At 47.2% G+C, this 21,643-nt stretch overlaps 1 protein-coding gene across 3 annotated transcripts in view; it reads right to left on the bottom strand.

The window, feature by feature from the left end:
- GRAMD1A (GRAM domain containing 1A) overlaps positions 1 to 21,278 on the bottom strand; it is a 234,874-nt gene extending 213,596 nt beyond the window's left edge. The window contains exons 1-2 of one of the 3 annotated variants that reach the window (XM_088480865.1): positions 21,194 to 21,278; positions 9,241 to 10,432 (exon numbers count right to left, since the gene is read on the bottom strand). In XM_088480865.1, coding sequence (XP_088336991.1) covers positions 9,241 to 9,536 — 296 coding nt within the window. In that variant the 5' untranslated portion in view covers positions 9,537 to 10,432; positions 21,194 to 21,278. Of the gene's footprint in view, positions 1 to 9,240; positions 10,433 to 20,667; positions 20,732 to 21,174 lie in introns of those variants that run through there. The other 2 variants (XM_088480864.1, XM_088480866.1) reach the window with 2 other exon arrangements.
- Between the last annotated feature and the right edge of the window lie 365 nt (positions 21,279 to 21,643).

Genomic DNA, 21,643 nt, shown 5'->3' with positions numbered 1-21,643 from the left:
CAGAATGGAATTGGAGGTCCTGGTATACACTAGCCACCAGATTGGAGTTGGAAGCCGTGCCACACATACGCTAGCCACCAGAATGGAATTGGAGGTCCTGGTATACACTAGCCACCAGATTGGAGTTGGAAGCCGTGCCACACATACGCTAGCCACCAGAATGGAATTGGAGGTCCTGGCATACACTAGCCACCAGATTGGAGCTGGAAGCCGTGCCACACATACGCTAGCCACCAGAATGGAATTGGAGGTCCTGGTATACACTAGCCACCAGAATGGAGCTGGAAGCCATGCCACACATACGCTAGCCACCAGAATGGAATTGGAGGTCCTGGTATACACTAGCCACCAGATTGGAGTTGGAAGCCGTGCCACACATACGCTAGCCACCAGAATGGAATTGGAGGTCCTGGTATACACTAGCCACCAGATTGGAGTTGGAAGCCGTGCCACACATACGCTAGCCACCAGAATGGAATTGGAGGTCCTGGCATACACTAGCCACCAGATTGGAGCTGGAAGCCGTGCCACACATACGCTAGCCACCAGAATGGAATTGGAGGTCCTGGTATACACTAGCCACCAGATTGGAGTTGGAAGCCGTGCCACACATACGCTAGCCACCAGAATGGAATTGGAGGTCCTGGTATACACTAGCCACCAGAATGGAGTTGGAAGCCATGCCACACATACGCTAGCCACCAGAATGGAATTGGAGGTCCTGGTATACACTAGCCACCAGATTGGAGTTGGAAGCCGTGCCACACATACGCTAGCCACCAGAATGGAATTGGAGGTCCTGGTATACACTAGCCACCAGATTGGAGTTGGAAGCCATGCCACACATACGCTAGCCACCAGAATGGAATTGGAGGTCCTGGTATACACTAGCCACCAGAATGGAGTTGGAAGCCATGCCACACATACGCTAGCCACCAGAATGGAATTGGAGGTCCTGGTATACACTAGCCACCAGAATGAAATTGGAGGTCCTGGTATACACTAGCCACCAGAATGAAATTGGAGGTCCTGGTATAATACACTAGCCACCAGATTGGAGTTGGAAGCCATGCCACACATACGCTAGCCACCAGAATGGAATTGGAGGTCCTGGTATACACTAGCCACCAGAATGGAGCTGGAAGCCATGCCACACATACGCTAGCCACCAGAATGGAATTGGAGGTCCTGGTATACACTAGCCACCAGATTGGAGTTCGAAGCCGTGCCACACATACGCTAGCCACCAGAATGGAATTGGAGGTCCTGGTATACACTAGCCACCAGATTGGAGTTGGAAGCCGTGCCACACATACGCTAGCCACCAGAATGGAATTGGAGGTCCTGGCATACACTAGCCACCAGATTGGAGCTGGAAGCCGTGCCACACATACGCTAGCCACCAGAATGGAATTGGAGGTCCTGGTATACACTAGCCACCAGAATGGAGCTGGAAGCCATGCCACACATACGCTAGCCACCAGAATGGAATTGGAGGTCCTGGTATACACTAGCCACCAGATTGGAGTTGGAAGCCGTGCCACACATACGCTAGCCACCAGAATGGAATTGGAGGTCCTGGTATACACTAGCCACCAGATTGGAGTTGGAAGCCGTGCCACACATACGCTAGCCACCAGAATGGAATTGGAGGTCCTGGCATACACTAGCCACCAGATTGGAGCTGGAAGCCGTGCCACACATACGCTAGCCACCAGAATGGAATTGGAGGTCCTGGTATACACTAGCCACCAGAATGGAGCTGGAAGCCATGCCACACATACGCTAGCCACCAGAATGGAATTGGAGGTCCTGGTATACACTAGCCACCAGATTGGAGTTGGAAGCCGTGCCACACATACGCTAGCCACCAGAATGGAATTGGAGGTCCTGGTATACACTAGCCACCAGATTGGAGTTGGAAGCCGTGCCACACATACGCTAGCCACCAGAATGGAATTGGAGGTCCTGGCATACACTAGCCACCAGATTGGAGCTGGAAGCCGTGCCACACATACGCTAGCCACCAGAATGGAATTGGAGGTCCTGGTATACACTAGCCACCAGATTGGAGTTGGAAGCCGTGCCACACATACGCTAGCCACCAGAATGGAATTGGAGGTCCTGGTATACACTAGCCACCAGAATGGAGTTGGAAGCCATGCCACACATACGCTAGCCACCAGAATGGAATTGGAGGTCCTGGTATACACTAGCCACCAGATTGGAGTTGGAAGCCGTGCCACACATACGCTAGCCACCAGAATGGAATTGGAGGTCCTGGTATACACTAGCCACCAGATTGGAGTTGGAAGCCATGCCACACATACGCTAGCCACCAGAATGGAATTGGAGGTCCTGGTATACACTAGCCACCAGAATGGAGTTGGAAGCCATGCCACACATACGCTAGCCACCAGAATGGAATTGGAGGTCCTGGTATACACTAGCCACCAGAATGAAATTGGAGGTCCTGGTATACACTAGCCACCAGAATGAAATTGGAGGTCCTGGTATAATACACTAGCCACCAGATTGGAGTTGGAAGCCATGCCACACATACGCTAGCCACCAGAATGGAATTGGAGGTCCTGGTATACACTAGCCACCAGAATGGAGTTGGAAGCCATGCCACACATACGCTAGCCACCAGAATGGAATTGGAGGTCCTGGCATACACTAGCCACCAGATTGGAGTTGGAAGCCATGCCACACATACGCTAGCCACCAGAATGGAATTGGAGGTCCTGGTATACACTAGCCACCAGAATGGAGTTGGAAGCCATGCCACACATACGCTAGCCACCAGAATGGAATTGGAGGTCCTGGTATACACTAGCCACCAGATTGGAGTTGGAAGCCATGCCACACATACGCTAGCCACCAGAATGGAATTGGAGGTCCTGGTATACACTAGCCACCAGATTGGAGTTGGAAGCCGTGCCACACATACGCTAGCCACCAGAATGGAATTGGAGGTCCTGGTATACACTAGCCACCAGATTGGAGTTGGAAGCCGTGCCACACATACGCTAGCCACCAGAATGGAATTGGAGGTCCTGGTATACACTAGCCACCAGATTGGAGTTGGAAGCCGTGCCACACATACGCTAGCCACCAGAATGGAATTGGAGGTCCTGGTATACACTAGCCACCAGAATGGAGTTGGAAGCCATGCCACACATACGCTAGCCACCAGAATGGAATTGGAGGTCCTGGTATACACTAGCCACCAGATTGGAGTTGGAAGCCGTGCCACACATACGCTAGCCACCAGAATGGAATTGGAGGTCCTGGTATACACTAGCCACCAGAATGGAGCTGGAAGCCATGCCACACATACGCTAGCCACCAGAATGGAATTGGAGGTCCTGGTATACACTAGCCACCAGATTGGAGTTGGAAGCCGTGCCACACATACGCTAGCCACCAGAATGGAATTGGAGGTCCTGGTATACACTAGCCACCAGATTGGAGTTGGAAGCCGTGCCACACATACGCTAGCCACCAGAATGGAATTGGAGGTCCTGGCATACACTAGCCACCAGATTGGAGCTGGAAGCCGTGCCACACATACGCTAGCCACCAGAATGGAATTGGAGGTCCTGGTATACACTAGCCACCAGATTGGAGTTGGAAGCCGTGCCACACATACGCTAGCCACCAGAATGGAATTGGAGGTCCTGGTATACACTAGCCACCAGAATGGAGTTGGAAGCCATGCCACACATACGCTAGCCACCAGAATGGAATTGGAGGTCCTGGTATACACTAGCCACCAGATTGGAGTTGGAAGCCGTGCCACACATACGCTAGCCACCAGAATGGAATTGGAGGTCCTGGTATACACTAGCCACCAGATTGGAGTTGGAAGCCATGCCACACATACGCTAGCCACCAGAATGGAATTGGAGGTCCTGGTATACACTAGCCACCAGAATGGAGTTGGAAGCCATGCCACACATACGCTAGCCACCAGAATGGAATTGGAGGTCCTGGTATACACTAGCCACCAGAATGAAATTGGAGGTCCTGGTATACACTAGCCACCAGAATGAAATTGGAGGTCCTGGTATAATACACTAGCCACCAGATTGGAGTTGGAAGCCATGCCACACATACGCTAGCCACCAGAATGGAATTGGAGGTCCTGGTATACACTAGCCACCAGAATGGAGTTGGAAGCCATGCCACACATACGCTAGCCACCAGAATGGAATTGGAGGTCCTGGCATACACTAGCCACCAGATTGGAGTTGGAAGCCATGCCACACATACGCTAGCCACCAGAATGGAATTGGAGGTCCTGGTATACACTAGCCACCAGAATGGAGTTGGAAGCCATGCCACACATACGCTAGCCACCAGAATGGAATTGGAGGTCCTGGTATACACTAGCCACCAGATTGGAGTTGGAAGCCATGCCACACATACGCTAGCCACCAGAATGGAATTGGAGGTCCTGGTATACACTAGCCACCAGAATGGAGTTGGAAGCCATGCCACACATACGCTAGCCACCAGAATGGAATTGGAGGTCCTGGTATACACTAGCCACCAGAATGAAATTGGAGGTCCTGGTATACACTAGCCACCAGAATGAAATTGGAGGTCCTGGTATAATACACTAGCCACCAGATTGGAGTTGGAAGCCATGCCACACATACGCTAGCCACCAGAATGGAATTGGAGGTCCTGGTATACACTAGCCACCAGAATGGAGTTGGAAGCCATGCCACACATACGCTAGCCACCAGAATGGAATTGGAGGTCCTGGTATACACTAGCCACCAGATTGGAGTTGGAAGCCATGCCACACATATGCTAGCCACCAGAATGGAATTGGAGGTCCTGGTATACACTAGCCACCAGATTGGAGTTGGAAGCCGTGCCACACATACGCTAGCCACCAGAATGGAATTGGAGGTCCTGGTATACACTAGCCACCAGAATGAAATTGGAGGTCCTGGTATACACTAGCCACCAGAATGAAATTGGAGGTCCTGGTATAATACACTAGCCACCAGATTGGAGTTGGAAGCCATGCCACACATATGCTAGCCACCAGAATGGAATTGGAGGTCCTGGTATACACTAGCCACCAGATTGGAGTTGGAAGCCGTGCCACACATACGCTAGCCACCAGAATGGAATTGGAGGTCCTGGTATACACTAGCCACCAGAATGGAATTGGAGGTACTGATATAATACACATGCCAGCAGATTGGAGTTGGAAGCCATGCCACACATATGCTAGCCACCAGAATGGAATTGGAGGTCCTGGTATACACTAGCCACCAGATTGGAGTTGGAAGCCGTGCCACACATACGCTAGCCACCAGAATGGAATTGGAGGTCCTGGCATACACTAGCCACCAGATTGGAGTTGGAAGCCATGCCACACATACGCTAGCCACCAGACTGAAAGTCCTGCCATATATTTAGCTTAGCCACTGGTTTAAAAGTTCTGAAGGAGGTTTCTGTGACCTGTTTTCAGTTATAGTCACTTTATTGAGGGCTGCTTTGCCTGTTGTTCCCCAGATGGGGTTTATATACTAGCCACCAGTAACAACTATATTTTAATCAATAGAATGGGGAGTGGGAGAGGTGTGTTAAAAAGCTTTAGAGTTTGTGGGTTATGATTTCTGGTGGCAGCAAAACCTCAATACTGTATGATGAAGTTGGTCACCTAAGGTTGTGTGTGTGTCTCATCTCCTTCTAGATGGCTCCATTTCCACAGATACTGTAGCTGCAAAGCAACATAGGGGTATATGTACTAAAGTGAGGGCTTTTAGAAGTGGCGATGTTGCCCATAGCAACCAATCACATTCTACTTAACATTTAACTAGCACCTTCTAGAAGAGAATAGCTAGAATCTGATTGGTTGCTATGGGCAACATCTCCACTTCTAAAAACTCTCACTTTAGTAAATATACCCCTATGTATTATACATGAATTGCTTTCCTCATCTAACAATGTTGCTCTTTGTGTTCAGGTGTAATAATGCAGCAATAAAGAATGATGTTGCCACCTAGAGGTCAAGCAGCATAACGTCACACAATCCATGTAAACCATGACTATATTATACACACAGTACCAGTCAAAAGTGTGGACACAACTTCTCATTCAATGGTTTTTGTTTGTGTAAATTATTTTCAACATAGTAGATTAATACTGAAGACATCAAAACTATGACAGATCACATATGGAATTATGTTGTAAACAAAAAAGTGTTAAACAAATCAAAACAGGTTTTATATGTTAGATTCCCGAAAGTATCCCCCTTTTGCTTGGATGACGGCTTTGCACACTCTTGGCATTCTCTCAGTCAGCACCATGACGTATCTCCTGGAATAATTTTCCAACAGTCTTGAGGCTGCTTTTCCTTCACTCTGCCGTCCAACTCATCCCAAACCAGCTCAGTTGGGTTTAGGTCGGGGGATTGTGGAGGCCAGGACATCTGATGCAGCATTCCATCACTTTCCTTCCTGGTCACGTAGCTCTTACATAGCCTGGAGGTGTGTTTGGGGTCATTGTCTTGTTGAAAAACAAATGATGGTCCCAGTAAGCGCAAACCAGATGGGATGGCATGGTGCTGCAGAATGCTGTGGTAGCCATGCTGGTTAAGTGTGCCTTGAATTTTGAATAAATCACCAACAGTGTCACCAGCAAAGCCACCCCCATACTATCACACCTCCTCCTCCATGCTTCACAGTGGGAACCCCACATGCAGAAACCATCCGCTCACCTTCTCTGCGTCTCACAAAGACACGGCGGTTGGATCCAAAAATCTCAAATTTGGACTCATCAGACCAAAGTACAGATTTCCACTGGTCTAATGTCCATTCCTTGTGTTTATTGGCCCAAACAATTCTCTTCTTCTTGTTGTCCATCCTCAGTAGTGGCTTCTTCGCAGCAATACAACCATGAAGGCCTGATTCACGCAGTCTCCTCTGAACAGTTGATGTTGAGATTTGTCTGCTACTTGAACTCTGTGAAGACTTTGTGGTCTCTAATCTGAGGTGCTGGTAAGTAGCGGTTTCTGAGGCTGGTAACTCTAATGAACTTATCCTCTGCAGCAGAGGTAACTCTTGGTCTTCCTTTCCTGGGGAGGTCCTCATGAGAGCCAGTTTCATCATAGCGTTTGATGGTTTTTGCAACTGCACTTGAGGATACATTCAAATTCTTGAAATTTTTTGTATCGACTGACCTTCATGTCTAAGTAATGATGGACTGTCGTTTCTCTTTACTGAGTTGATTGGTTGGTGCCATAATATGGATTACAACAGTAGTCAACTAGTGGTGTCCACTGTGTACTAACCCTACCTCTGCACAACACAACTGATGGTATCAAACACATTAAGAAGGCAGTAATTCCACAGATTGACTCCTGACAAGGCAACACCTGTTACTTCAACACCATTCCAGGAGAAGCTGGATGAGAGAATGGCAAGAGTGTGCAAAGCCGTCATCCAAGCAAAAGGGGGCTTTTTTTAGGAATCTAAAATACAAAACATATTTTGATTTGTTTAATACTTTTTGTTTACAACATAATCCCATATGTGATCTGTCATAGTTTTCATGTCTTCAGTATTAATCTACTATGTTGAAAATAATTTAAATAAACAAAAACCATTGAATGTGGAGGTGTCCAAACTTTTGTCTGGTACTGTGTACATATGCCAGCCAATCGCAGGTCTCCTGTTGTCCACTAACTAAAATACTGGGTTGATTCTGAACCCAATTTCCAAAAATATACATAGTTCACATTAAGTTTGGGTCATTGGGTTTCTTAAACCAGGAGACATACTTTAAGCTAACAATCACTTAAATACTCCTCTATTATTCAGTTATACTAATGAGGTGTTAGTTGCGGTCACATGATAAATAAAACAATCCGCTGAGTGTTTAACGTTTCATGCAGTGCTGTAGTTTGGCCCTTTATGCACTAGGGGGCAGTAGTACAGTGCTATACAAAACTGCCGCACTACAAAATACAGACAGAAAACGGTGATACTATTTTGGACTATTATTATCCTTAATTTATATGGCGCCACAAGTGTTCCGCAGCGCCTTACACAGTACATAAAACTAGTAAGTGAACAAGAAACTAGTAAATGAACAAGAAAGAAGTAACTTACAGTACATTACAGTGCAGGACAAGGACACGATGTATATACATTGCTGCAATAGCTATTGGTCCTAACATAAAGAGACAGATATCAGGAACATTGGTATTCAGTATAACTTCATCTAGCCAACCCGCGCCCAAGAGACGATACCTTCTTCACATTATAGTAATTCAAATCAGATTATCTTGTGACTCTATATTGATAGGAAGTCCAGGAGGAACTGAAAACGGCTGAAGAGTGTCAGCTCTTGAACTTAAATCTTCGTGGTGGTAAAACTTTGGGTTTACGTGTAGAGTGTGAGATGATATCGGAGGGGATTTTATTCATTTTTAGATATACCAGGCGGTTTTGTTTTATTTAACCCTTTCACAACCACATATTACCCATACTCAGGTGTCCCTGCTCACGTCTTCCCACGTTTTGGAGAATCGCCACAATAGCGGCTGATACTAATGAAATAGACCTAAATACCCCGGGAGAGTAACATCCATCCCTCAGTAACATCCAGCCCTCAGTAACATCCAGCCCTCAGTAACATCCAGCCCTGGGTACTGTAGGTGGTGCTGCATGATTATACTATCTGTGAGCTATATAAATCTAATCACAGAGACCAACTAGAGAAGCTGGGAGAAGATACAACATCCTGGGTGGGATGGACTAAGGGTAAAATGTGGCCAAAATTCTGAATACCGCCATTTTCTGAGGTTTACCGCATCCCCTTATGTATCAAGTTCTCTTATACCCAATAGGCAATGGCTTCTGTAGATGGAGCTGCCGATAATTTACTCAGAATTCCCCAGGGAGGGATCTGCCGTATGCTTATCTGTCCCCCCGCGGCTAGCGTATGCACAATATGGCTCCTCAGTCATAAACCTGGAAATCCTCACAACGCAAAGGACAGTTCTTACCGTATGAGCCGTCCTCTACACTAATAATCGCAATTATACATGGATGCGCCATTAATAATAAACGCAGCTATGCATGCGATAAGTGGCGTGACGTATCGCATGCAATATGCGCTGATTGTTTCATCCCGCCCCCAATCACTAAATCCTGAGGAAGTTACAGTCATTTTTACAGATCAAACCTACTTCATTTCGTCACTCACCCTCCTCGTCCTTCTTTCCGTCTCAGCCATTTCTTCAGCAGCCCCCTGCGTCTCTTTGGCGACGCACTTGGCGTGGAGCAGGTGGACCAGGCCTCATCCTCACTAGATGGGGTCACCTCTATGGCAGGGGGAGTCAGAGCCTGCCCCCTGACCGCTGCCCCCTCCTCTGTCTGACTCCTGTTGCCTGACTCCGGTGACCTCTGACCTTTTCTTAGCTTGAACCGCCGTCGCCTGGCGCTTGGCGTTGATGAGCATGACCACGATTCTGGAGGCTTCAGTTGTCTGAAGGTTTCCATGGTAAAAGTGGCCAATCAAAGCCTGACATCTCCAATAGACCCCATGTGTTTCCAAAAGGGTGGTCTAGATTAGTAAGCTCCTCGGGTTAGACGGTCCTTTTTCCTTACAGCAGCGTTTTATATTTCTGGCAAACGGCTATTCTATGAATCCGCGGCCAGCTGCTAGATTTAGCCCACAAATTACATTATATAAATCACCACAGAAGTATTTTTCAGTACTTAAATATATTTATACACGAAAAAGTCCAACGTTTGCTCTTTTGTATCGCGAATAAAAGTCTGCGTCACTGGGTATTAGCAAACAAGGAGTTAATGTATTTTGTGGTATGCTTCAGGGGCTGGTTTAGGTCACCTTGCTTTGATTGTTCTGTTCTGAGATACTCACCCAAGTATTTGTTTAGTAACCAGGATCTAGCACTTTGGAAAGCAATTACTCTGAGACATCTTAATTAACGTAAGTGCAAATTATCCCTTTGGTTTAAGCACTTTGCGGACACTTGGCTGATTGCGCAGAGAAGGCCGGCTCAGGGGGAGTAGTGGAGCATTGTCTGGTCACCAGAAACATCCTTTTCGGAGTTTAATGTGGGCTAGTTTACTTTCCTAGTATCCTGATTAGTGGGGGATTGCCTGGATCTCCCCCTTCTCCTTTAGCAGACAGGCGGTAACCACATTTCCAAAATGATGGAGGGTTGTTTCTAAACAAGCGAAATTCATGTGAGTGACGCAAGCATGTGCTGAAAGGGAAAGCACAGCAGTCACAGTGTCTTCACGTACCGCCGTATAACAGCGCGTCCCAGCTCGGCGTGCAGTAACGGCGTCATTGTACCACAGGCTGCATCTCTAGGGCGATTGTCATTTCCGCCAAGTTACACTCCAGAAAGGGGGTCCCATCTTATCTGTGAAAAGATACAAGCAAAATGTATCAGTATTTATCAAAGTGACCTACATTAATGAATATTAATTAACGTTAGGTGTAATTATATCAAAATAATGGGCGATTCCTTCTCAGCCTATTGGTGTTGTTGAATAATTGCAAAATAATTTATTTTCATTTTGCAAAAGCAAATCAGCAACAAATTGCTATAATGAGCGTAGACAACATCACAATCTATAAGCACATCAGGTACCGTTATCTTTTCAGATGACGATCGTCCTGTAACGCAGGGCAACAATTCAAAACAACTGTCTACTCATATAAAGACATGGCCGAAAAACACAGACAAACGCTAGGAAGATACATTCATGTATATGGTGAATCCTGCACGGTGGCATATACGAGACATTCATTTAAAGTTACCTAAAGGTGGATAAACACTTCAAATATTATTCATAGACTTCAACTAAACAATGGACTCATGGTATAAAGTGCTCATGTAGGTCTCCCACGTATTGCGTGTTTTCCCCCATGTTTTATGCCAACAAAATCCTGTAACTCGCAAAGATTCCAGGAAAATGCCATAAAACCAAAGGTTCCAAACTACGGGGTCTCTTCACTCCCCGATGTTATCCCTCCAGCCAGCGTTGGGACTGTTCTCAGCCCTGTAGAGTATGAAGGTCTAGGAGGAAGGGTGGGCAATTAGCGAGGCTGTAGGTACATAATAAAGGTTTGAGCGGTTCAGTATCGCTGCAAAAGAAATGAGCAGATAGTATAATAGTATGGATTTCACTCCTGTTATATTGGGTCATCTACTGTATATGGATGGAAGTACAATAAATGTGGCAGACATACTGCATGTTCCCATAATTACGTTGGTTATTTATTAGAATCACCGAAAAGGAATAAATATAAAATATGTTGTTAGAAACAATCAGACAAAGATCTCCAAGAGACACACAACCTGCTGACAATAGCGACAATCACATCAATTCATTTCTGCTACATCTCTACATTTTATTTCTCTGAAATTTTGATAAATCGGGGTCTACAGAGATATTTTAAAGATGTAAAGAAAACGACATTTATACAATACTGTAAGCAAATATAAGTACACTGCACCAAGACGATTATCTTCTGCGCATATGTATTTCTCAGAGCCCATCTCCGCTTTATTATTATTATTTATTTATTTATATGGCGCCAATTTACTAAGATTCGAGTTTGGTCGAGATGACAATCTCCGGTGAGTTTAGGCGTGTTTTTCATCTCGTAAATTTAATAAAGACAAACTCGGGTGAGATCGCAAACTCGAAACAACTCACCATTGGCCAAACTAGGATGTACTTTTCATGAAAAAGATGCAACTCGGGAATTTACCAAGAATCGAGATTACAATCTCGCATGAGATTGCAGCAAACTCCATGATAAATTGAAGTTTCAAACACTCCACCTCCCAAGCTGCGAGTTTGGCAGAAAGATACACAGATCTGTGTGATTTGTGTATGTTTCTGCATGTGTACCTAATGTAAAATGTTTAGATTTTTTTTTAAATGATGTAGGGGGCCCCCCCAAAAAAAGCATAACCAGCCCCGAACTGCTCAGCCAGTCCTGGTTCCTAATATTACAGGGAACAAAGAGAGTAGGGTTCCTCCGTAATTTAGGAACCAGCACCTGGTTGCAGGGCCAGTGCCGATTTTAAATGTAGGGGGGAAAAAATGCTTAGGGGTCCCCTTATATTTAAAATCAGCACCGGACCAAACTGACTGGGGTGTAATGCCACAGCCAGGAGACCCCATCACAGGGGCTCCATGGTCAAAGCATTAACAGCCCAAGCCAGGGATCTTAGGGGAGGTGGGGACCCCCCAAAAGGGGTCCCTCCCTCTCCCAAAACCCCAAGTTTAGGCTGAAGCCTGTGGCTCTTCCCCACATCCCTGGCCTGGTGGGTATGGGGGTAATAATGTGTTAAATAGTTCTAAACTATTGTAATTTACAATGGAACTACAGGTGCCAGCCTGTCTGCCCTTTGGCACTTGTGGAATTACTGTAGAGTGGCTGCTGATTGGCTCCGGCTCCTAACAGTTCCCATGTGGGCTGGTCAGTGAGTCAGGAGCCAATCAGCGTGCGCTCTACAGTTAGTATCTGTGAATGAGGTAGGTAGGTATGTAATAAAGTTTTACTTTAGGCAGTGTGTGTGTGTACTGTGCTTTTTTTAACTATTTATTTTACAGTGGGAGTAAGGGTGCCTGCTGCCTGCTGGCACTTGTAGTTCCACAAGTGATAAAGGTCAGGCATGCTGGCACCTGTAGTTCCACTGTAAATTACAATAGTTTAGAACTATTTAACACATTATTACCCCCGTACCCACCGCTCCGGGGGTGCGGGGATGAACCCTGGGCTTCAGAATAAGCCTGGGGTTTTGGGAGAGGGGAGAACCCTTCTTGTGGGGGTCCCCACCTCCCCTGAGATCCCCGGCTTTGGCTGACTGACTTGGGGTGTTAATGCTTTGGCCCTGGAGTCCCAGTGATAGGGTCTCCTGGCTGCGGCATTACACCACGGTCGGTTTGGGTCCGGTGCTAGTTTTAAATATAGGGAGACCCCTATGCATTTTTTTCCTTCCTATATTTTAAACGAGCACTGGCCCTGCAGCCAGGTGCTGGTTCCTAAATTACAGGGGAACCCTACTAGTTTTGTTCCCTGTACTTTTAGGAACCAAGACTGGCTGAGCAGTCCGGGGCTGGTTATGCTTTTGGGGGGAGATCCTACATATTTTTTTTTTTTTTTAAGATTTAACCCTTCTTTAACAGGTACAACACACAAACAGCCTTCACATATCTCACTGATGTGTCTCACTGATGTGTCTCACTGATGTGTCTCACTGACATGTGCAGGCTGCTAGCTCGGGAGAGTTTGGCAGAGAGAAAACACTGCAATCTCCGGTGAGTAATCTCATCTAAACTTGCTACTCGGGGGAGAAATCTCTATCAGCTTCACTATCGGCCAACTCACTCTCAGCTAAACTCACTTCTTAGTAAATTTGCGAGGGGAACATTTTATGGGGGCATTGTTTGGTTTCGGGATGTACACAGAGGGGCTGACTAAGAGGAAAACAATGCGGATCTCAGCCTGTATTCAGATACAGCGGCATTTCCGTGGCTGCACTGCGCCATCCATCTGATGTTGAGACCAGACGCCATCGCTATCAGTGCGCATTTGCATCAAACCTATCCTCGGCACAAGAGATCCATCGAAATCAGCCAGATCTGTACACCCATCACACCCCACGGCACACTTATTCTATGTCCCGTTTTTTTCTGGTGAGCAAATTGATTGGAGGGTGGTATAGTGCGAGGCATTGCCCTTCAACAGCTTGGTCATTATCCTTTGGTGAGGGCGTAAATGGAGACCACCAACCCCCCCACCCCCACCCCACACACCCCTCCCCCTCATCCTGCCCTGGGCTAGAGGTCGCCATCCAGCCCCTGAAAGGAATAAATATACATGGCAAACTAAACTTAGTAAGAGAAGACCTGTCGTGTCCTCCTTACCAATGTGCACTGAATCTCTGGGCACCACATTATCCCCTTATGACAAGGACGTTGATAAAGTCACATCTGGTATTTATAGAAAGACGTTTAAGTGAATTATGTGCAGTTTCCTCTCTTCCAGAATCTCCAGCGAAGAACCTAATTAGGAAATAGAAAATCCACAGGTCGTTCTAATAACGGGACTTTTTAATTAACAGCAATAAATATTCCCTCGGCTTCTTCCAGAGTGAGGTGACATTGCATGGTCATCCATCCCAGGACTGTAGGGACTGCGCAGCGCTGGCGGCTGCCGAGGGGAGACATCGCCACCTTCATTAATACGGCTACTGTCCGCGTCACATTCACGAATGCGTTTGATGTGACAGATGACGCCAGCATCTTTATAACCAGGAGGATATGCATAAGTAAACAATGGCTGACAGGAAGGGATGGGACCTGCGGCAGATCTGAATGATATATTGCACAGAGTAGAGGTCTCTAGATTAATAGCTGCCACAAACAAGCCCATAACGCCGGATGATATGTACAACCACGTCTACCGTACTCACCTTCAATCATCTCCACTAACCCAGCGGCACACAGAGAACAAAGGCAGAGCGCTGAGACAGGCACCAAAAACAATAAAAAAAAATAATAAAATCTGTTATCGGTTAACTAAAACAATGGGGCTGATTCTGCGTCACATGCAAAATGGCGGCAGCGGCAGAATCCTTATGCTAATGCCAAATTACATTCAACTAATGCAGGGAATTGTGCGTCTGCAAGCAGAAACCAGCGCCGGCAATTGTTGTCTCATTAGTATATGCACGCGCACCAGCCCCATACCACATACAGTCAGGTGCATAAATATTGGGACATTGACAGAATTCTCATATTTTGGCCTCTATTCACCACCACAATGGCTTTGAAATGAAACAAACAAGATGTGATTTACCTGCAGACTTTCAGATTTAATTTGAGGGTAATTACATCCAAATCAGGTGAACGGTGTAGGAATTACAACGGTTTCTATATGTGCCTCCCACTTTTTAAGGGGCCAAAAGTAATGGGACAAACTAAACAATCCTAAATCTAACTTTCACTTTTTAATACTTTGTTGCAAATACTTTGCAGGCAATTACAGCCTGAAGTCTGGAACGCATAGACATCACCAGACGCTGGGTTTCATCCCTGGTGATGCTCTGCCAGGCCTCTACTGCAAATGTCTTCAGTTCCTGCTTGTTCTTGGGGCATAGAGGCCAAAATATGAAAATTCTGTCAATGTCCCAATATTTATGCACCTGACTGTAAGTGTCAGATGTTACTATGGTATACTGAGGTAACATTACAGCATTGCATAAGTGTCAGATATTACTATGGTATACTGAGGTAACATTACAGCATTACATAAGTGTCAGATGTTACTATGGTATACTGAGGTAACATTACAGCATTACATAAGTGTCAGATGTTACTATGGTATACTGAGGTAACATTACAGCATTACATAAATGTCAGATGTTACTATGGTATACTGAGGTAACATTACAGCATTACATAAGTGTCAGATGTTACTATGGTATACTGAAGTAACATTACAGCATTACATAAGTGTCAGATGTTACTATGGTATACTGAGGTAACATTACAGCATTACATAAGTGCCAGATGATACTATGGTATACTGAGGTAACATTACAGCATTACATAAGTGTCAGATGTTACTATGGTATACTGAGGTAACATTACAGCATTACATAAGTGTCAGATGTTACTATGGTATACTGAAGTAACATTACAGCATTACATAAGTGTCAGATGTTACTATGGTATACTGAGGTGACATTACAGCATTACATAAGTGCCAGATGATACTATGGTATACTGAGGTGACATTACAGCATTACATAAGTGTCAGATGTTACTATGGTATACTGAGGTAACATTACAGCATTACATAAGTGTCAGATGTTACTATGGTATACTGAAGTAACATTACAGCATTACATAAGTGTCAGATGTTACTATGGTATACTGAGGTGACATTACAGCATTACATAAGTGTCAGATGATACTATGGTATACTGAGGTGACATTACAGCATTACATAAGTGTCAGATGTTACTATGCTATACTGAGGTGACATTACAGCATTGCATACGTGTCAGATGTTACTATGGTATACTGAGGTAACATTACAGCATGACATAAGTGTCAGATGTTACTATGGTATACTGAGGTGACATTACAGCATTACATAAGTGTCAGATGTTACTATGGTATACTGAGGTGACATTACAGCATTACATAAGCGTCAGATGTTACTATGGTATACTGAGGTAACATTACAGCATTACATAAGCGTCAGATGTTACTATGGTATACTGAGGTAGCATTACAGCATTACATAAGTGTCAGATGTTACTATGGTATACTGAGGTAGCATTACAGCATTACATAAGTGTCAGATGTTACTATGGTATACTGAGGTAACATTACAGCATTACATAAGTGTCAGATGTTACTATGGTATACTGAGGTAACATTACAGCATTACATAAGTGTCAGATGTTACTATGGTATACTGAGGTAACATTACCGCATTACATACTGCATATAGGGCACAACTACAGAGGCACTGCATAAGGGCAACTGCATATGGGAACAACTACAGGGGGCCCCGCATAAGGGGCACAACTACAGGGGCACTGCATATGGGCACAGCTACAGGGGGCACTGCATATGGGCACAGCTACAGGGGGCACTGCATATGGGCACAACTACAGGGGGCACTGCATAAGGGGGCTGGGGCACAACTACAGGGGGCACTGCATAAGGGACACAACTACAGGGGCACTGCATATGAGAACAACTACACGAGTCCCTACATAAGGGGCACAACTACAGGAGCACTGCATATGGGCACAGCTACAGGGGGCACTGCATATGGGCACAACTACAGGGGGCACTGCATATGGGCACAACTATAGGGGGCACTGCATAAGGGGGCTGGGGCACAACTACAGGGGGCACTGCATAATGGGCACAACTACAGAGGCACTGCATAAGGGGCACTAACTTGATACACGCAATTTACAGGTTATAATCTGGTTCTACACGGACATAGAAACTGTGTAACCTGTCTTGAGCTGAGGTGGCAGACTGGCAGGAGTGGAGAGGATTATTGGTGAGGTAGATCTTTCAGGGTGGGATGTAATGGACATTACTGTGTGGCATAATGTGTAAGTGGCATTACTGTGAGGAATAATGTGTTATTGGGGCATTACGGTGTGGCATAACATGTTATAATGGCATTACTTAGTGTGGCATAATGTTAGGGGCATTTCTTATCACGTGCACAGAAAAACGTCATCTTAGGAGGAGGGGGGTGTCACCAGAATATTTTTGGCAGGGGGAAAAATTTATAGTTACTCCACTGATGGTTAAACCAAAATGACAGGTACTAATTAATACACCTGTGCTCAAGTATGGTTATCCGTAAAACCTGGTCTGTCTGTGTCCCTTGAAAACCGTGGTTGGGAACTCCTGTTGTAGAACATGATATATAACCAGTCCTGATACTAACCACAAAGAGCTGTGAATTCTCTGAACTCTCTCTCTCTCCCTCTGTCTCTATCTGGGTCTCCCTCTCTCTCTCTGTCTCTATCTGGGTCTCCCTCTCTGTCTCTATCTGGGTCTCCTTTTCTCTCTCTCTCTGTCTCTATCTGGGTCTCCCTCTCTCTCTCTCCCTCCCTCTGTCTCTATCTAGGTCTCCCTCTCTCTCTCCCTCTGTCTCTATCTAGGTCTCCCTCTCTCCCTCTGTCTCTATCTGGGTCTCCCTCTCTCTCTCTCTATCTGGGTCTCCCTCTCTCTCTCTCCCTCTGTCTCTATCTAGGTCTCCCTCTCTCTCTCTCCCTCTGTCTCTATCTAGGTCTCCCTCTCTCTCTCTCTCCCTCTGTCTCTATCTAGGTCTCCCTCTCTCTCTCTCTCCCTCTGTCTCTATCTAGTTCTCCCTCTCTCTCTATCTGGGTCTCCCTCTCTCTCTCCCCAGGTCTCTATCTGGGTCTCCCTCTCTCTCTCCCTCTCTCTCTCTCCCCCTCTGTCTCTATCTGGGTCTCCCTCTCTCTCTCTCCCTCTGTCTCTATCTAGGTCTCCTCTCTCTCTCCCTCTGTCTCTATCTAGGTCTCTCTCTCTCCCTCTGTCTCTATCTAGGTGTCTCTCTCTCCCTCTGTCTCTATCTAGGTCTCCTCTCTTTCCCTCTGTCTCTATCTAGGTCTCCCTCTCTCTCTCCCTCTGTCTCTATCTAGGTCTCCCTCTCTCTCTCTCCCTCTGTCTCTATCTAGGTCTCCCTCTCTCTCTCCCTCTGTCTCTATCTAGGTCTCCCTCTCTCTCTCCCTCTGTCTCTATCTAGGTCTCCCTCTCTCTCTATCTGGGTCTCCCTCTCTCTCTCCCTCTGTCTCTATCTGGGTCTCCCTCTCTCTCTCCCTCTGTCTCTATCTGGGTCTCCCTCTCTCTCTCCCTCTGTCTCTATCTGGGTCTCCCTCTCTCTCTCTCCCTCTGTCTCTATCTGGGTCTCCCTCTCTCTCTCTCCCTCTGTCTCTATCTGGGTCTCCCTCTCTCTCTCTCCCTCTGTCTCTATCTGGGTCTCCCTCTCTCTCTCTCCCTCTGTCTCTACCTAGGTCTCCCTCTCTCTCTCCCTCTGTCTCTATCTAGGTCTCCCTCTCTCTCTCTCTAGGTCTCCCTCTCTCTCTCTCCCAGGTCTCCCTCTCTCTCTCTCCCTCTGTCTCTATCTAGGTCTCACTCTCTCTCTCCCTCTGTCTCTATCTAGGTCTCCCTCTCTCTTCCTCTGTCTCTATCTGGGTCTCCCTCTCTCTCTCCCTCTGTCTCTATCTGGGTCTCCCTCTCTCTCTCCCTCTGTCTCTATCTGGGTCTCCCTCTCTCTCTCCCTCTGTCTCTATCTGGGTCTCCCTCTCTCTCTCCCTCTGTCTCTATCTAGGTCTCTCTCTCTCCCTCTGTCTCTATCTAGGTGTCTCTCTCTCCCTCTGTCTCTATCTAGGTCTCCTCTCTTTCCCTCTGTCTCTATCTAGGTCTCCCTCTCTCTCTCCCTCTGTCTCTATCTAGGTCTCCCTCTCTCTCTCTCCCTCTGTCTCTATCTAGGTCTCCCTCTCTCTCTCCCTCTGTCTCTATCTAGGTCTCCCTCTCTCTCTCCCTCTGTCTCTATCTAGGTCTCCCTCTCTCTCTATCTGGGTCTCCCTCTCTCTCTCCCTCTGTCTCTATCTGGGTCTCCCTCTCTCTCTCCCTCTGTCTCTATCTGGGTCTCCCTCTCTCTCTCCCTCTGTCTCTATCTGGGTCTCCCTCTCTCTCTCTCCCTCTGTCTCTATCTGGGTCTCCCTCTCTCTCTCTCCCTCTGTCTCTATCTGGGTCTCCCTCTCTCTCTCTCCCTCTGTCTCTATCTGGGTCTCCCTCTCTCTCTCTCCCTCTGTCTCTACCTAGGTCTCCCTCTCTCTCTCCCTCTGTCTCTATCTAGGTCTCCCTCTCTCTCTCTCTAGGTCTCCCTCTCTCTCTCTCCCAGGTCTCCCTCTCTCTCTCTCCCTCTGTCTCTATCTAGGTCTCACTCTCTCTCTCCCTCTGTCTCTATCTAGGTCTCCCTCTCTCTTCCTCTGTCTCTATCTGGGTCTCCCTCTCTCTCTCCCTCTGTCTCTATCTGGGTCTCCCTCTCTCTCTCCCTCTGTCTCTATCTGGGTCTCCCTCTCTCTCTCCCTCTGTCTCTATCTGGGTCTCCCTCTCTCTCTCCCTCTGTCTCTATCTGGGTCTCCCTCTCTCTCTCCCTCTGTCTCTATCTGGGTCTCCCTCTCTCTCTCCCTCTGTCTCTATCTAGGTCTCCTTCTCTCTCTCTCCCTCTGTCTCTATCTAGGTCTCCCTCTCTCCCTCTGTCTCTATCTAGGTCTCCCTCTCTCTCTCCCTCTGTCTCTATCTAGGTCTCCCTCTCTCTCTCCCTCTGTCTCTATCTAGGTCTCCCTCTCTCTCTATCTGGGTCTCCCTCTCTCTCTCCCTCTGTCTCTATCTGGGTCTCCCTCTCTCTCTCCCTCTGTCTCTATCTGGGTCTCCCTCTCTCTCTCTCCCTCTGTCTCTATCTGGGTCTCCCTCTCTCTCTCTCCCTCTGTCTCTATCTGGGTCTCCCTCTCTCTCTCTCCCTCTGTCTCTATCTGGGTCTCCCTCTCTCTCTCTCCCTCTGTCTCTACCTAGGTCTCCCTCTCTCTCTCCCTCTGTCTCTATCTAGGTCTCCCTCTCTCTCTCTCCCAGGTCTCCCTCTCTCTCTCTCCCTCTGTCTCTATCTAGGTCTCCCTCTCTCTCTCCCTCTGTCTCTATCTAGGTCTCCCTCTCTCTCCCTCTGTCTCTATCTGGGTCTCCCTCTCTCTCTCCCTCTGTCTCTATCTGGGTCTCCCTCTCTCTCTCCCTCTGTCTCTATCTGGGTCTCCCTCTCTCTCTCCCTCTGTCTCTATCTCCCTCTCTCTCTCCCTCTGTCTCTATCTGGGTCTCCCTCTCTCTCTCCCTCTGTCTCTATCTAGGTCTCCTTCTCTCTCTCTCCCTCTGTCTCTATCTAGGTCTCCCTCTCTCCCTCTGTCTCTATCTAGGTCTCCCTCTCTCCCTCTGTCTCTATCTAGGTCTCCCTCTCTCTCTCCCCCCCGTCTCCCTCTCTCTTCCTGGGCAGGGTGTTAGGGGATCTTACCCAGCTGCCTCTAGTAGTGTATATATAACAGCACCCACAGGTCCTAGGGACGTGCAGCCCTCGGTAGGTCCAGCAGTAACTCTCCTGTCAGTTATACCCAGATAATATACATCCCTCTGTCCTCACTTCCTCTTTGTATCAGTTTTCTGTTCCTGTTTACACAATATACAAATAACGCCAACAAAATGTAACATTCGTGTCCAGACGCGTTAAAGGGGACCAGGAGTGAGGAGGGGGTCGTGGCAGGACGCCGGGTGGGGGAAGCAATTATCTATAGCTCTGCGAGACCTCGTAACTTTGCTTAGACACAGAATGGGGATTCTGCAGAGTAATTTATATGGTGATGACATATTATGTGCCCCCCCTCCTCCCCAGTACTGGGGAGCTCCCCAGGGGTCCCAGAAGTCAGTATGCCCAGCCCACACCCCCTGCATGCACTATGGCCCAGCTAATGATACAGGGGATGTGATGTGATCAGCTGCCCACCCTGAGCTCTGCAGCACCTACCTCTGTCTGCAGCACCTACCTCTCTGTCTGCAGAGCCCAGCATGAAGCAATGAGGTAACCGGGCTCCTCTGCCCAGGGCTGGAAGTTTAGCTCTGACCTTGCAGCTGATAAAATATTAAGACAGCCCAAAGCCGCTCTCAGGGTCGAACCCACCAAGGAAAAATGTTAACTCCATCACTGCTGGGGGAGGGGGAGCTGGGACTCTGCAGCCTCACAGGGGTTAATAAGCAGCAGCCCAGGAAGAGCTCCCCCCAGGTCAGAGCAGTGCTGCCTGTCTGCGATCAGTGCTCCATCTTCTCCTCTGCAGGGAAAAGCTCTGCAATGTGTGTAATGCAGAGCACTGGGCAGCCAGCAGCCAGGGATCTGTCACCTGCAGCTTCTCAGCAGGACACAGTCACATTTTGGGAATTTAATTAGCTGTATTTCTCTCCTGAAAACCCTGATGTGACACCTGGTGACCTGGAGGGTG

This window comes from Taudactylus pleione, unplaced genomic scaffold (genome assembly GCF_031769625.1).
Source record: "Taudactylus pleione unplaced genomic scaffold, aTauple2 ptg000257l, whole genome shotgun sequence".
Classification (NCBI taxonomy): domain Eukaryota; kingdom Metazoa; phylum Chordata; class Amphibia; order Anura; family Myobatrachidae; genus Taudactylus; species Taudactylus pleione.
Note: the sequence above shows the minus strand (reverse complement) of the source record. Positions and strands in the feature narration are given on the sequence as shown.